General features: G+C 49.1%; 2 protein-coding genes and 1 pseudogene across 2 annotated transcripts in view; 1 reads left to right on the forward strand and 2 right to left on the reverse strand.

The window, feature by feature from the left end:
- The window catches only part of LOC148182789 (uncharacterized), a 31,720-nt gene extending 25,902 nt beyond the window's left edge, over nt 1–5,818 (reverse strand). The window contains exons 1-7 of the mRNA XM_088064750.1: nt 5,804–5,818; nt 4,821–4,868; nt 4,451–4,683; nt 3,858–4,011; nt 2,226–2,419; nt 769–896; nt 422–591 (exon numbers count right to left, since the gene is read on the reverse strand). Of these exons, the coding sequence (XP_087920876.1) occupies nt 422–591; nt 769–896; nt 2,226–2,419; nt 3,858–4,011; nt 4,451–4,683; nt 4,821–4,868; nt 5,804–5,818 (942 nt within the window). The remainder of the gene's footprint in view (nt 1–421; nt 592–768; nt 897–2,225; nt 2,420–3,857; nt 4,012–4,450; nt 4,684–4,820; nt 4,869–5,803) is intronic.
- A 2,419-nt stretch (nt 5,819–8,237) lies between these two features.
- Nucleotides 8,238–9,456, forward strand: LOC148182790 (uncharacterized; annotated as a pseudogene).
- A 2,833-nt stretch (nt 9,457–12,289) lies between these two features.
- Nucleotides 12,290–13,940, reverse strand: LOC148182791 (syncytin-2-like). The gene has a single exon (XM_088064751.1). It carries the CDS (start codon nt 13,938–13,940, stop codon nt 12,489–12,491), a length of 1,452 nt encoding a protein of 483 aa, XP_087920877.1. The 3' UTR covers nt 12,290–12,488.
- Nucleotides 13,941–14,412: the final 472 nt, after the last annotated feature.

Consider the following 14,412-nt stretch of genomic DNA (forward strand, 5'->3'; position numbering starts at 1 on the left):
CATGGAGGCACAGCAAGAAAGGACCTGAGTTCCCACTCCTGCAGCCAGAAGCACTGATGGCATCTGCTCCATGTTGGCATCTGCTCCATGTTGGCATCTGCTCCACGTTGGCATCTGCTCCGTGGCAGGAGGGACTCAGGGATGATCCTGCCCTGGGCTGTCACACTTTGGGTGGGCACTGCCCAACCTGCTCTGGAACTCGTCTCACGCCCTCACTGGAGCCGTGGCTGCATTTACTGTCCCAGCACCATCCTGGGGGGCTTCACACACCTCCAAGTCTGAGCTGCTGGCTCTGCTGCCCAGCCCAGCAGCAAGAGGCCTCTGGCAGAGGATTGCTGCCCTTTCTCACCCTCAGGCTCTGCTTGTGCTGAACCTTCCCACAGGCCCAGCTTGGACAATTCAGAAGCATATTGTCCCCTACCAGGTCTTGCAGGAGCTTGTTTATTTCCATTTGCTTGGCTGTTCCCTGAAGCCTGAGGCTTTCTTCACACCGATTCTCTGCCTGCAAGAGCTGCTGAGCTCTCTCTTCTTGTTCCTTTCTCCTGAGAGCTCTCTCTGCTTTCAGCTCTCGTTGCAGGAGTTTCACTTGTCCTGCAAACATCACCAACAGCAGGAGTCAGAGTCTTTACTGACTTTACTGACCTCAGGCCCTTTCAGAGCCTCCAGCCCCACCACTCCTCAGAAGCCCTGTGGACAGAAGTGGCTTTACAGGGTGCTGAGCTTCTCTCGGCAGGGGTGGCACCACAACAAAGCACACGAGGTCCTCACCTTCTACCACTGCCTTGGCCTGTGTGACTGTGAGCACTTGAGCCTTCAGATGGTTCCTGCTCATCTCCAGCTGAGATATCTGCTGCTGAGCAGCAGACAGGCTGGATTCCAGGATGTCCTTTGCTGACCTACAAGTTGCAAATACAGAGAGACATGAGCTGCTTGCTCCTGACACCCACAGCTGGTTATTCCAGGACAACGAGGCTCAAGATCCCCACACATCAGTGTGGAAATTGGGTCACATGGAAACTCGTCCAGAGAAGGCACTTTTGTGCCATTTCCATAGCAAAGCAGGGCCCTCTGAGGGAGTGCCCTGGCCTTCCTTATGGCCTGGCACAGCACACACAGCCCAGCCCAACTCGACCTCAACAGCCAAAGCTTCACTTGCTGTTCCTCACCTGTGACACTGGGGAGCTGTGCCCAGACAGGATGGGCTGACGAGCAAAGGCTCAGCCTCTGCTCACAGCCCTTCTGTCATCAGCACTTGCAAGCTGCTCTGCAGGGGGACAGAACAGACTCCTGTCCTGCCCGACTCCTGACTTTTTAATACTCTTGAAAATGGACATAAAGGTACATCATCTTCCAGACACCGTGTATTTAAGAGACTTCAGAACTACTTGGCATGGTGCAGAAAAATCTCATGGTCATGGCAGCACTTGTAAAAAATACCAACACCCTTTTGTCTGAACAATAACTACCTGAATTCAGAGACTGCTGTTTAAACTCATGCAAGGTCAAGGAGTAGGCTTGCCACCTTTATTTTAGTGTTGTTGGCTAAGCAGGCAGTAGCCCAAGTGACTTGTCCTTCTTTACAGAGTGAGAGGGACCGTGCAAAGGGACCTTGGTGGGTTTGGCAGGTGGATGCCCATCAACAATCAGCAAGAATCCCCAGAGGTCGTTGAGGATTCCAAAGAGCTTTCCCTGCTGCTCTCTAACCAGCTCCAGCACCTGGCCCACACTTCTCAAGAGTGGGCTTGGAAGCAGAAAGCCTCAAGACTTTCAGCAGGAGCCTCTGGCTTCACCCAGAATGGCAGCAAGCAACAAGGGAAAACATACAGGACTTCCCCTTCTAGAACAAAACACACCCAACGTCCCCAGGTAAGAGCCTGGAATGCTCAAGATGGAGCTTCAGTTCTGAAGACCAGGATCTTGTGAAGCTACTTGGTAAGGAACGAGCGATGCCCAGAATAAGGAACCAAACCTAAGAGAAACTTGGTTTCACTCAACATCTGCATGCTTTAACTACTACTCAATTCAGGGCTGGGTGGCTTGCTTTTGACTTCCCCCAAGAGTGTGCTTGGCAGCACAAACAGGAGCCCAAGGCTGACGAGAGCTTTGCTGGTTTTAGATGTCAGAAAAATAACCTTCATATTGTGACTTTTTTTTTTTTTGAGACACTTCCATTTTATGTCCATGGAATGTTAAAACATCTGAAAGGCTCTGCTCCCTGCCTTTACCTGGTCTCTGCCAGCTGATTGCAAAGCTCTTGTCGCTGCTGCTCCAGAGCTGCCAGTTGTCCCTTAAGGGCAGCCTTCTCCTGGCCCAGCAGCTCCTTCTCTCTGCGCACCTGGGCCAGAGCGTGCCCTTGGCCAGAGGATTGCCGGCGCAGCTGCTCCAGAGCCCTGCTGGATGACTCTTGCTCCTGGGAAACCTGGAAACAGGACAAGGTACAGCTTGAGCCCTTCCTCAGGAGCCCTGTGCAGAGCCAGCCAGTGCCACCTCGCAGGCAGCCAGAGGACAAGGAGCACCTGTGCTCTGGGCTCAAAGGTTCACAGCATCTGCCCTATGCAGCTCTGATACCCTGGGCTGCAAAAGCCTCTGCCACTGTTACCTTGGAGCTGCTGTGTCAGGCCCTGCTGCCTTGCCTGGGACCTGACAGCTCCTTGCCAACAAACATCCCTACTCCAAACGCGATGTTGTGACCCAAAAACACTGCATCTTCCTCAAGTGACACTTGGCAAACAAAATTTCTATCAGGATCTATTTCAGCACTGGACATTTTCAGGAAGGTTGGGGAAAGCAATTTTGCTCCCTGAAGCACAGGAAAATATACAGGATTTCCCCAGCTAGAACAAAACCCCCATCAAAATGTCACCTCCTCACTTGTTCAGAGCAGCTCTCTGCAACAAGGGGATGCTTGGCAGGGAAATGGTTCTTGTGGTGAGCAGACATTTAGTGACTGATGGAAGTCTGGCTGATGTGGCCAATGCAGATGTCTTGGTGCAGCAATTCATACCAACAATACCACTTACTTGTCTTACACAGAGAAGGTGTCTAATGGCCCTTGCTGCTATTCAAGCCAGATGACCAAACCATGTTTTTGAGCTCTTTTCTTCAAAAGCAAAATCTCTGCTGTGTATTTGCCAAACCTACCACATACCCCAGAACGGAGACTGTCTGAGAGGGACCATCAGAAACAAACCCTTCTCTTGCAGCTATCCTGTAACACCCAATCCAAACCTCTCCTGGCACAGCTTGGGGCCGTTTCCTCGTGTCCTGTCCCTTGCTCCCTGGGAGCAGAGCCCAACCCTCAGCTGCTGCACCTTCCTGTCACAGGAAGTTGTAGAGAGCAAGAAGGTGCCCCCTGAGCCTCCTTTTCTCCAGGCTGAGCCCCCCCAGCTCCCTCAGCTGCTCCTTGTCAAACCTGTGCCCCAGACCCTTCCCCAGCTCCATTCCCTTGTTTTAGAGGCTCTGTGGCTGCCCAAAGCAACAAATTTTGCAGAAGCAGGCAACACTTTGCTGATGAACATGCATATCCCTGGCTAAAAAATGTGTGTGTCATCTTGAGGCAGGTGTGCACAGCAGTGTCCCTGTCTTCTACTGCCAGAAACAGCATCTGGGCTGATCTGGCTGGCACAACTCCCACTCCCACAGGTGCTGCCTAGCAATGAGGTGTCCAGAGCCATGGTAACATCATCCCTCCTTTGCTCCAGCAGATCCCTCTGAAGCTGCAATTCCTCCAGTGTCTGCCTCTTGACTTCCAGCTTGTTCTGCAATGAGGGGTCTTCTCCCTCCAGTGCAGGCTCCACTGTACAAGAAGGGCCAAGACAAGTTTTCAAGGGAAAACCCGTCCCATTTCCTAAACCAACCTCCATCCTGTACTGCTGCTGGGCCTTTTCCACCTGGGCTGATGCTTCCTTCCGCTGCTCGGTGTTCCTTTGACGCAGCCACAAGGCTCCTGGCTCTGGGATTCCGATGCATTGCTGCAGCTTTTCCCTGGACTTCCCAACGTTTTTGCAGCAACTGCAGAGACAAGGCTCAGTCAGAAGAACAAAGAGGCCTCAAGAGTCACCGATCCCATTTCCAGCACTCCAGGCTGGAGCAGGGGGCAGTGGGCTAAGGAAGACCTTGCTCTTTCCCTCCCAAGGAAATCCTCCAGAGGCAAAGGGAAAGGAAGGCAGGATTTTGCCTTCCTTCAGTGAGAAGCAGTGGCTGGGCAGGGGCACGCAAAGAACAGAATTCAGGGAAGTGGTATGGTGAGAAGAAGGAGTCTTCTATTCCAACATGGCTGTGCATGTCCCACACAGCCTTAGGAGTCATGAAAAGCCCTGACAGGACTTTGCTCAAGAGCCACACATGGTAGGGCAGGTGATTTCTTCACCCAGGAACCTCTGAACTCCCAGACCTAGAAGCAGATTGCCTCTGGAATGCAGGAGGAGGAGGAGGAGGAGGAAATGCTCACCCTATGATTTCTTCTACCAGATTCTCCATCTGCTCATAGTGGCTTGTGGCCATTTGGGTTTCTTCGTCCATTTTATCAATACGTTGCTGCACACGCTTACAATTCCCTGAGAGTTCCCGAAGCAATCCAAAAGGATGCTGTTTATCAGTGGATGTCAGAGTTGAGAGGATGCTGCCAGGATTGTCAGTGTAGATGATGGAATGGGCCATGCTGTCACCGTCGTCTATCAGCGCCTGAAAGCCCACATCCAGCTGTTAGTCAGGCATTCTCTTCCTATTCCAAAGTACCACTGAGATGCCTCTTCTGATCCCACAAGAACCAGTGTCCATTCAGTTTCAAAATCCCAGCCAGCTCAGCACAGTTTACTCACCTCAGGGGCTCGGGAGGATCGTCCCTGGTGAGAAAGTCCTCGAGCTCCCTGCAAGAGCACAGGGAAGAGCACACTCAGACTGCATGCCTGCCCCCAAGGCAGTCACCTCTAAGTGCTTCCCAGCCTGTCCCAGAGAGCAGCAATTCCAGCTGAGCTCTTCCTCCCCTCCTTGGGAATATTTTCAGCCCAGTAGTTTGACAGCAGCACAAACAAACATGCTGAAATGTGTCTCATCATTTCTAAGGACACCAAAATGGGCATTGCCCGGAGACCCATCCAACCTGGCCTTGAACACTCCCAGGGATCCAGTGGCAGCCACAGCTTCCCTGGGCAACCTATGCCAGGGCCCCAGCACCCTGACAGGGCAGAATTCCCTGCAAATATCCTATCCATCCCTGCCCTGTCTCAGTGGGAAGCCATTTTCCCTCGTCCTGTCATTGCAGGCCCCTGCCTTAAGTCGCTGTCCAGCTCTCTTGCAGGCCCTTCCTTCCTGCATTGATAGGGGCTCTAAGATCACCCTGGAACCTTCTCCCACCTGGACAACCCCAACTCTTGCCTCCTTTGCCCTTGGCACAAGTACTCCAGATTTTGGGAGCATCTTCTTATTATCCCCATGGCCTCTCCTAGGCCACTGGGGATCATCTCAGAAATGTCTGAGAGAAACCCATGTTTGCCTCTGGGAAGCGCTGAGGCTGCACTGTAAATTAGGCTGAGGGGAAGGCGATGACCCTTGTTTGTGCCCATGGCCTCAATGGTGGGACAAGGATGGAGGAGGAGATGTGGCTGTGCTCTGGGATGGCCAGGTGTCCCCCATTCCCTCCCAGGCCTGACCCCACAGCAAGCACCAAAGCTGCTGGAGCTCTGGAACAGCAACTGTTAAACCCTTGTTATTCCCAAAGGGAACCCTTCCCTGAGGCACAGCCCAGGCCCACCCAGGCCCCTGCAGGGCTTGGCACAAGGAGAGCAGTGGCTTTCTCACTCACCCGTCGCGAGTCCATCCGCTCCTTGGAACAAGCAGTGTCCAGAGTGCAGTGTCCAAAGGCCCTTGGCCTTTGCAGGGTTTAACCCTTAATGTCTAAAGGCCCTTGGCCTTCGCAGGGTTGAACCCCAGGGTCAAAAGGCCTTGGCCTTTGCAGGGTCCAAACCCAAATCTCCAAAGGTTCTTGGCCTTTGTAGGGTCAATAGCACACAGGATCAAAGTGCTGTTGGCCGTCGCAAGGTCCAAGCCCCAATGCTCATGAGCTGTCGACAGCTCCAGGGTCCAAACCCTAATAACCAAGAGCTCTGGATTGTTGCCGGGGTGCAACCCCCAACATTCCATGGACTGTTGACGGTTGCCAGGGTCTGGATCCAAACATTCCAGGGACTGTTGGAGCGGCCCTCCCTGGCTCTCCCCCCATCCCAGCTCCCTGCTGGCCCTGGCACCTGCCCTGCCTCCCCCATTTCCCCACAGCCCTGCTGGGCAGCTGGGCAGGGACCTGGCTCATAACATGAGTTCCAAGTTGCTGCTCCAGGCAGCACCAGTTTTAAGGCTCAGCATTCTCAAGACCCACATGCTCTTATGGGATGCACTTAGTTCCTGAGTCCCAGGAATTCTTCTGTCTTCCCTGACCAAGGGGAGATGTAAGGAAAAGCCTAAAAAGGTTCTTGGTGTTTCTAAGTATTCATGGAAAGTAAAGCTTTGCCTTTAGAACAGCCACCTGAGGAGGAAAAATGGTGTTTCAGGGACTTTTCAAATTCCTACACAGAAATGCCTAGAGCTGCAGTGTTTAAGGCTCATAAAATCGATTAAGAATCCTGAGACAGCCACGAGTGCATTTTTTTTCTGCTCTGCTCTCTGGTAATATATCACTAGGTCTTCTTGGCAGAAGAAAAGTCTTGCTGCTTACATCAAAGATTCCTCACTAGGAACAGACCTTCAAGAACCAAATGGATCTGCTTGGAAAAGCTTGGGCAGGTGTTTTTTGCCCTCATCTTTGATAGCGTTTGTCTGTGTCCTAGGGAGGATTTCTGTGCCCCAGTTGACAGGAACTGCCTTCTGAGCAGGGCACAAATCCTCTGTGCACAAGAGCTGCACCTGCCTTCTCCAGGGCCTGTCTCTCCAGAGACTGATGGCCCAAGGATGTCCCTGCCAAGTTAAGATTCAGAGACTGATGCAGCTTCCAAGTCTCTGCTTCCACAAGAGCAGCTCTGGGCTCCTTGAGCACAGCTGCAAAGGAGCAGGACAGCTCCTGGTGAAGGTCTGACAGCCCCTGGCTGGTCCTTGAACAGCTCTCAATGTAGTTCTGCCGGTGCTGTCGGTCTCGGGCCAGCTGTGACTGCAGCAGGGACACCTGAAAGAGGCACAAGGCCCGGCTCAGACAAGCCCACGCTGGCAGCAGCATCCACGTGTTTTGCTGTTTAAGTCCTTGGTTTAAGTCCCTGATAATCTTTTGTACACTAAGATCGAATGAAAGAACCACATCACGAATCCCACCTTGCGGATCGTGACACTCAGATTGATGAGTTTGGGAGACTAAAGCATGTACATGTCTATTGATACTTTTCTCGCTTTGCTATTGTAGCAACTGCACATGCAGGAGAAAAAGCTTTGGATGTTATTCGTCATTTTCAAAGAGTGTTTGCTATTCTAAGAGTACCTCAAAAAATAAAAACTGATAATGGATCTCGTTATATATCTCAGAAAACACAAGATTTTTTGGCTGCATGGGGAATTGTATATGATACAGGTATTCTTCATTCTTCTACTGGACAAGCTACTGTTGAACATGCCTGTGGCACTCTGAAGCATCAGCTTCAAAAAGAAAAAAGGGGAATGCAAGGAGAAACCCCCCAGGCACGACTGCACAAAGCAGTTTATGTGTTAAGCTTTTTATCCTATAGGGAGAAAACTTCTTGACCTCCTTTATTTCCTCGTTTCTCTACTTTGACTTCAAAATCTGAGTTGCAAAAGCCTGCTCGGGTGCAGGTGAGGTGTTGTAATGCCGTTAGAAAAGATGGTATGACGCAAAGAATGTACCCCCGAAAATGTAGAATTGTAAGCTTCTTTCCCTTATCTCTTTCTCCCCAGTTCCCCTCATTGGTTGTGTGAATGTAAGCCACCCTCTTCCCCCTGCCTTCAAGAAGGGGTGCTTATCGATAGCTCTTGCTCTTTCCCTCCTGCTCTTCTCCACGAGACCCCAAGAAATAATGCTGCACTTGCATCTCAGCTAAGGGAAAGGGCCTCGTTTTTAAGTTCTTCTTTTCTATGCTATGCTATCTCCCCTGTTTCCCTGGCTGCAGCTGGGCGGACAGTGGTAACAGAGAAGCAGGGGGACATAGAAATTATAGCAGAGAGGGATTTGGTAAGTGGCCAATGGAGTGGTGCTGTAGATTTAATAACCTGGGGAAAGGGTTATGCTTGTGTTTGCACAGAAAATGGACCACGCTGGATTCCTGCTCATTGTGTCAAGCCTTCTTTGGAGCACACAGGAAGGAACAGGATGGATGGCTCCGCAGCCAAAACGGAACGTGTGAGTGACACTGGCTAAAGCCGTACATCAGGATACGCTGTGTTTAGCAATCGCCAATCCTGAAAAGCCATGCTCTACATGTCTTGTTGGTGTTCCTCCTAACAACTGGCCTTGTCCCCCACAAGCTTTTAATTGTAAATCAAGAAATCCTGTACATAATGTAGACTCCTGGGATAGCATTTAGGCCCTCTTGCCTCAGGTTACAGCTGAGCCACAAGAACTAGAATTGCTAGGATCCTTGCAAATGGATGCTTGTGTAATGTTTAGTTACAGGGACAAAGACAAGACCACAAGGGGGTTACCTCAGAATGTAAATGCAACCTTAGACGTATATAGAAATGCAAGCTGATGGTGTAACTCTACCTCATGCCGTACATCACGTGCCTCTAATGTGCCTTTGCAGCTGCCAAAGGGTGTGTTTTTAATCTGTGGTGATCGTGCTTGGTTTGGTATTGCAAGTAAAATAACAGGAGGTCCCTGCAGGTTGGGGCAATTGACCTTATTGACACCCAACAGAACAATGATAGATCAAGAGGTAAGAAGAACATGATCACTTTGACACACATTCACTTCTTAGTGTCAGGATGCTGTGGCCTTTTGGGGACCTGGTTCTGTTATTTCTGCATCTGTTTTGGCACCTGGAGTGGCTGCAGCTCACACTTTAACCTCAATGCATAGACTTGGTTGTTGGCTAGCCAAACAAAGCAATGACACATCTGTAGCTTTAAGTGGGTTATTAATGGATGTAGATAGCATTAGACATGCCACTTTGCAGAATGCAGCCACTATGATTTTCTGTTATTGGCACATGGTCATGGATGTCAGGATTTTGAAGGAATGTGTTGTATGAATTTATCAGATCACAGTGAATCAATCTACAAAAGCACTGCAAACTTGAAAGGGAGAGTTAATGACACGTGAATGAAGGATGGATAGATGATCTTTTCAAGGGCTGGGCCATCACTGGGTGGCTTGGATCTTTGTTGAAGACTGGATTGCTAATCTTGTTAGTGATTGTAGTTGTTGCTTTGTGTCTCCCCTGCCTGCTTGGATTTTAGCAAAGGGCCCTGCAAAAATCCTTGACAGCTGTGTTTGTAGCTCAAATACAAAAAGGGGGAAGTATGGCTGGGCTTAGCAACTGGTCTGCAGGCTCATCAGTTGGGTTAGCAGAAGAAGAAATTGATAAAATACAAGTTTATCCATAGCAAGGAAGAAAGCAAGGCCTTTAGCATGCAAACCAATAAAACAGATACATAAGGGATAGTTGCAGTGAGGGGAGAGTTATGCCTTAGGAGAGCATATGTGCCTTAATAATCTGTTGTAAGCTCTTGCCAATTAATTATTGACATTAATTGCTTTGTACCAATAAAATACAATGAGCTATTGCTTTGTCCAATGAATATAATGAGCTCTTTTGGTGTAACTAATGACTTCAGACCACGTTTTGTTAAGGGTGTAAACTTGAGATAATGTAATAAAGAGGAGCCATTGTTGTCTCTGCTCAAGTGTGTGGGTGGGTGGGTGGGTGGGTGTTGTGTGTCTGTCTCTACAATGACCCAAGGTGACCTCCAGAAGTGCCTCCAAGCTCACCCAGCCTGAGATTCTGTGACTCTCAGAATAAAGCAGGTTGCAGTTTCCTAAGGACAAATGAAAAAGCTCCACACATGGCAGGAGTCTCCTGACCTCACCAAAGTGGATTATGTCACATGTCTCCCTTCTGCAGAGTCCTCCCTGGAGTGATCATGTCCCTCAGTGTCACTCCTTGAGGCTGAGAGAAATCTTTGCCCATGATCATTGGTCTGGGTGATCAATCTCTAATTCAGAATTGGTTTTCCGGGCTTGAATAGAATTGCTTCAAAGTTGCTTCAAATATAATGCACTATACTGGAAGTTATAGTTATATACCCTGTACTGGGTAGTAAGTAATTCGGATAAAGATCTTTTCGTTTAATTGTGATCATAACAACCTCTTTATTTGTCTATAAATATATCCTACATCCTATGGAACACAGTTGTATAAAGGTTCACTTACACCTATAACTATCCTTTAAACATAAACTACTGACAAATTCTAAGGCTAAGACTACATCCAACTGCACTCTGGCTCCTCTCTGAGAAGTTTAGGAAGCAAGGAGATCCCTTCTGCTCCCTGTGACTCAAGGGGAGTGTCTCGTGCCTGCTCCCTGCACAGCTCTCCAGGTGGTGCTGTCGGTCTCAGGCCAGCTGTGACTGCAGCAGGGACACCTGAAAGAGGCACAAGGCCCGGCTCAGACAAGCCCACGCTGGCAGCAGCATCCACAGCCCCACGGTACCGGCTGTCAGGGCAGACACAGCCTCCAACTGCAGCCCTCACCAACACTCTGCCCTTGGGGAAGGGGAAAGGAACAGGCTCCCAGACTGGCCCTGAACAGAGCTCAGATGATCAACAAGTCCGGTCCAAGGCTGCCAAACCCTTCCCACGTACATCCCTCAGCCCCCACAGGTCTAGCAGAGAGAGTTCCAACAGCAGCGAGGAACCCAACTCTGATTTCCAAAGGACGCATTTGGGCCACTGAGCCCTTGCTCCACAGGCTCCACAGTGCATCAGCAGGAGGGCTACTGCTGCTCCCCTGAGCTGCTGGAGAACTCTTCTCCTTGAGCTGCTGGACAGCCAGCCCAGGCCTGAGGGGAATGCTGTGCTTGGGCTTTTTTGGTGCTTTCTTGAGGCATTTTAGCACCCAAAGCCCCATTTTACACATCCCCATTTCTAAACTATGCATTAAATATGGCTTTAACTGAATTATATGTGCCCACATTTATTATGCTTCTACAGCATTTAATTTTGAGGGATTCTCAAATGGGTTTGGGGGGTTTTCTTGTTTTTGCCAGGTTTTAGTGCAGTCTGCCTTTTCAACCTTCCACTGTTTAAATATATCTAAAAGATAGCCTGAAACATTTCATACTTATTGGAATTTATTCCATTTTTGTCAGTTTTGTTGAAATTTGGAGGAGGTTTTGAGGCTTTTCCCAGCCAGCCAATGACTGAGGGCAGTTTGGCTGAGGCGGGAACCCTCAGCCCCGCCCCCGTCCCGCGCAGCCAATCCCTGAGGGCACTTTTCCCTGCCCGCGGTTTGGGCGGGAGCCGCCCCCCCCATTGTCAATCACTGAGGGGGTTCGGCTGAGGCGGGAACTTCTCCCCGGCCTCCCCTCGCCGGTCACTGCCGCCCCTCCCTCCCCTGCCTCCCTCCCAGTGGCTCCTTGTGACTCTGAATTTTCCCCAGCTGCCCCAGTCTGGACTGGTTTGGACTGGCTTATTCTACCCGCTCCCCAGGTAGAGGAGCTCCTCTACCCCCAGCGCCCAGAGCATACAAGTCATGTCGCTAGAGCTTCCTGACCACAAAGGAGACAGAGGAGTCCTGTAAAAGTCCTGTGATTCGAACAAAGGGAAAGAGTCCATTAGGCGTGTCTCCAATGGCATCTCTCTGAATCAGCTGGAGCAAGAAGCCTTCTTTTCTTCTCATTCCTTTTCCCTGTTGGCTGGGGTACTTGGAAGGTGCTCGGGACTTCCCGATCCACCTACCCATGTCCCTCTTATTATGTGCCCTCTGTAAAACACATGACCCATGATCATTACAACTGGCTAAATCAATTGATATTTTTCAGTGAGCTTTACTAATGGACATGGGCTGCTCCTCAGCCAAGGTCATGCTAAAGTTCTGAACTTTGGGAAGAAGAACAAAGACTTTATAGGATTGTGAGAGATGAGGTGATATTTGCTGAAGCCAAAAGGTTATTAGGTGAAAGAATTATGAAAAACGAGGTTCACTCTCCTGTAACATTTTAAAAGGTTTAATAAAGACAATAAGAGACAGAAAATAAAGCAAAGAGTAAGGGCTGGATGTCGGGATTTACCGGAGCCGCGGAAGACAAGCCTCATGCTCTCATGGTCAGCAAGTCTCGTTTATTAGCAACTCTAAAACCACTTATATAGCATCAGTAATTAGGCTCATACATAGTGCAAAGGAAAGCTCATTATTGGATATTTCTTTTAAGGTCAACCCCACCTAATTCTACATTCCTGTGATCGCTCATCTATGCTGAATCCACATTCTTCTGATCACAGCATCCTGTTCTCAGTTAACAGTTATCACTAAGGCCTTCCTGACTTTGCAACATCTCACACCAACTGTACTCCATTGTCTAACTCTTTCCCAGCTAACTGCTGCATGGGAATATGACCTTTGCTCTCTAGCCATTCCTCCACAATTCCCCTGTTTTCTTTTAAGGCCATCATTGCCACTTGGTGTTTTTCAAACATCGACATTACCATTCGTTGCAAACATTGCATTAAACAGGGTAAGATAATCATGATGGCTAGGATTGCAAGGAGAAAAACTAACCCCATTTGCACCAGATTCTTCAACCACCCAGTAATGCCTAGGGACTGTAACCATCCGTCTATTCCCCATCCTTCTTCTACCCTCAAGTGTGTAGTTAACTCTTGTAACTTTCTGATTTGTGCATGTATGGAAACAGAATGATCTGATAAATTCATACAGCACATCCCTTCAAATTCATCACAACCATGTCCTTGCGCTAATAACAAAAAATCAATAGCAGCTCTATTCTGAAGCGTAGCGTGCCTGATTGAGTCTACATCTAGCAAAAGGTCAGACAAAGCCTGCGATGTGGCGTTAGTTTGTCTAGCAAGCCAACATCCCATTTTCCTCACTGTACTCAAGGCTTGTGCGGTCCCAATGCCAGGGACAAGGGACCCAAAAATTGTTTGCACTGGGCTCCAAAAGTCTGCTTTATCATCACAATCTTTGGCAAAGGCGTGGACAAACCTTTTCTCTCTATGCTTTTGGTATCGATGCAGGATCATTGATGTGTTAGGTGTTAAGAGAGTCAATCGGCCTAGTGTGCATGGTCCACCTTCCATTCGTGAGGGGATTCCTGCCCAAGCTCGATCTCCACATATTAGGAACACACCGCTTGGCAGCCTAATAGGCGTGTTAGAGGATTTGGAGATGTTCACTGCAGTATAGTTACACCATACTGAGTCATTTCTATAGATCGACAGAGATGAGTTAACACTTATGGGTAAAGATCTATTGTATCCCACTCCTCGAAAAACACTCGTCCAATTAAACTTCAAACAAGCATCTGCTAATATGGATCCTAAAATCTCAAGCTCTTGCGGCTCAATAGCTAGTGAAGGAAAATGGGGCATAATTTGATCCCACTGATCTACATAGCTCTGGGGATTAGTAGAGTTACAAAGGTATGCTGCTGATGGACAAGGCCAATTATCTAACGGAAGGCCTACAAGGCAGGTGGAAAAGGGGTTGCCTGTAGAGCTAAGAGCTAAACATATTGCTTCTTGACCAGTTTTGTTAGCTAGCGTAACCCAAACATTTTCTTTGGGTTGTGATGGTACATAAACACAACTGGTCAACGGTAGTATCACAAGCACGAGTAAAAGCCATATCATAATGCTCTGTTGTTTAAGGGGTTGCCTCATTTGATCAGCGGCAGTTTTGATAGGGCCCGGAACGTCGATCGAAACGACGGCAGGTACGTTCCCAGCGATCTGGAGGCACTTGCCAATTTCTCGGAATTCGGACATCTTTTCCACAAACAGTATCAAGTATTACAGAATTACTATCTGCGATGATACGATCTACTGTGTGCCTCACTCTCCAAACTAACTCCCTGAGACGTAGATCTTCCCTGTTCTCAATTCTTTGAACTGCGGTGCCAAATGGTTCTCCCACTAAATCAACTAATGCTCTCTGAGGGGAAGCCCTTTGCCACTCAAAAGAGCAAACAAGGCACCAATACCCTCGTCCAAGCGCACGCTGTGACAACCAAAATGTTTGATCACACCCGCCACACTTAAGTTTAACCCACGCACTGTGTTCAACTGAGTAACAATGAAAGCAATGCCTGGGGAGATAGCGTAAATAATGATTGTTCAAAGCTGGGAGCACAAAGTCCTCTATTTCGCGTTCCGACTCAAACAGAATCCGGGTGCCGAATCTTTTCTCAATCCGTAGTAGGAGAGGTGAGATGGCCTTCTGAAGTCGGAGCGACCTTCG

Source organism: Pseudopodoces humilis, chromosome 19 (assembly GCF_049639895.1).
Source record: "Pseudopodoces humilis isolate 2021_Gansu_Grassland_sample_001 chromosome 19, ASM4963989v1, whole genome shotgun sequence".
In the NCBI taxonomy this organism is placed as follows: domain Eukaryota; kingdom Metazoa; phylum Chordata; class Aves; order Passeriformes; family Paridae; genus Pseudopodoces; species Pseudopodoces humilis.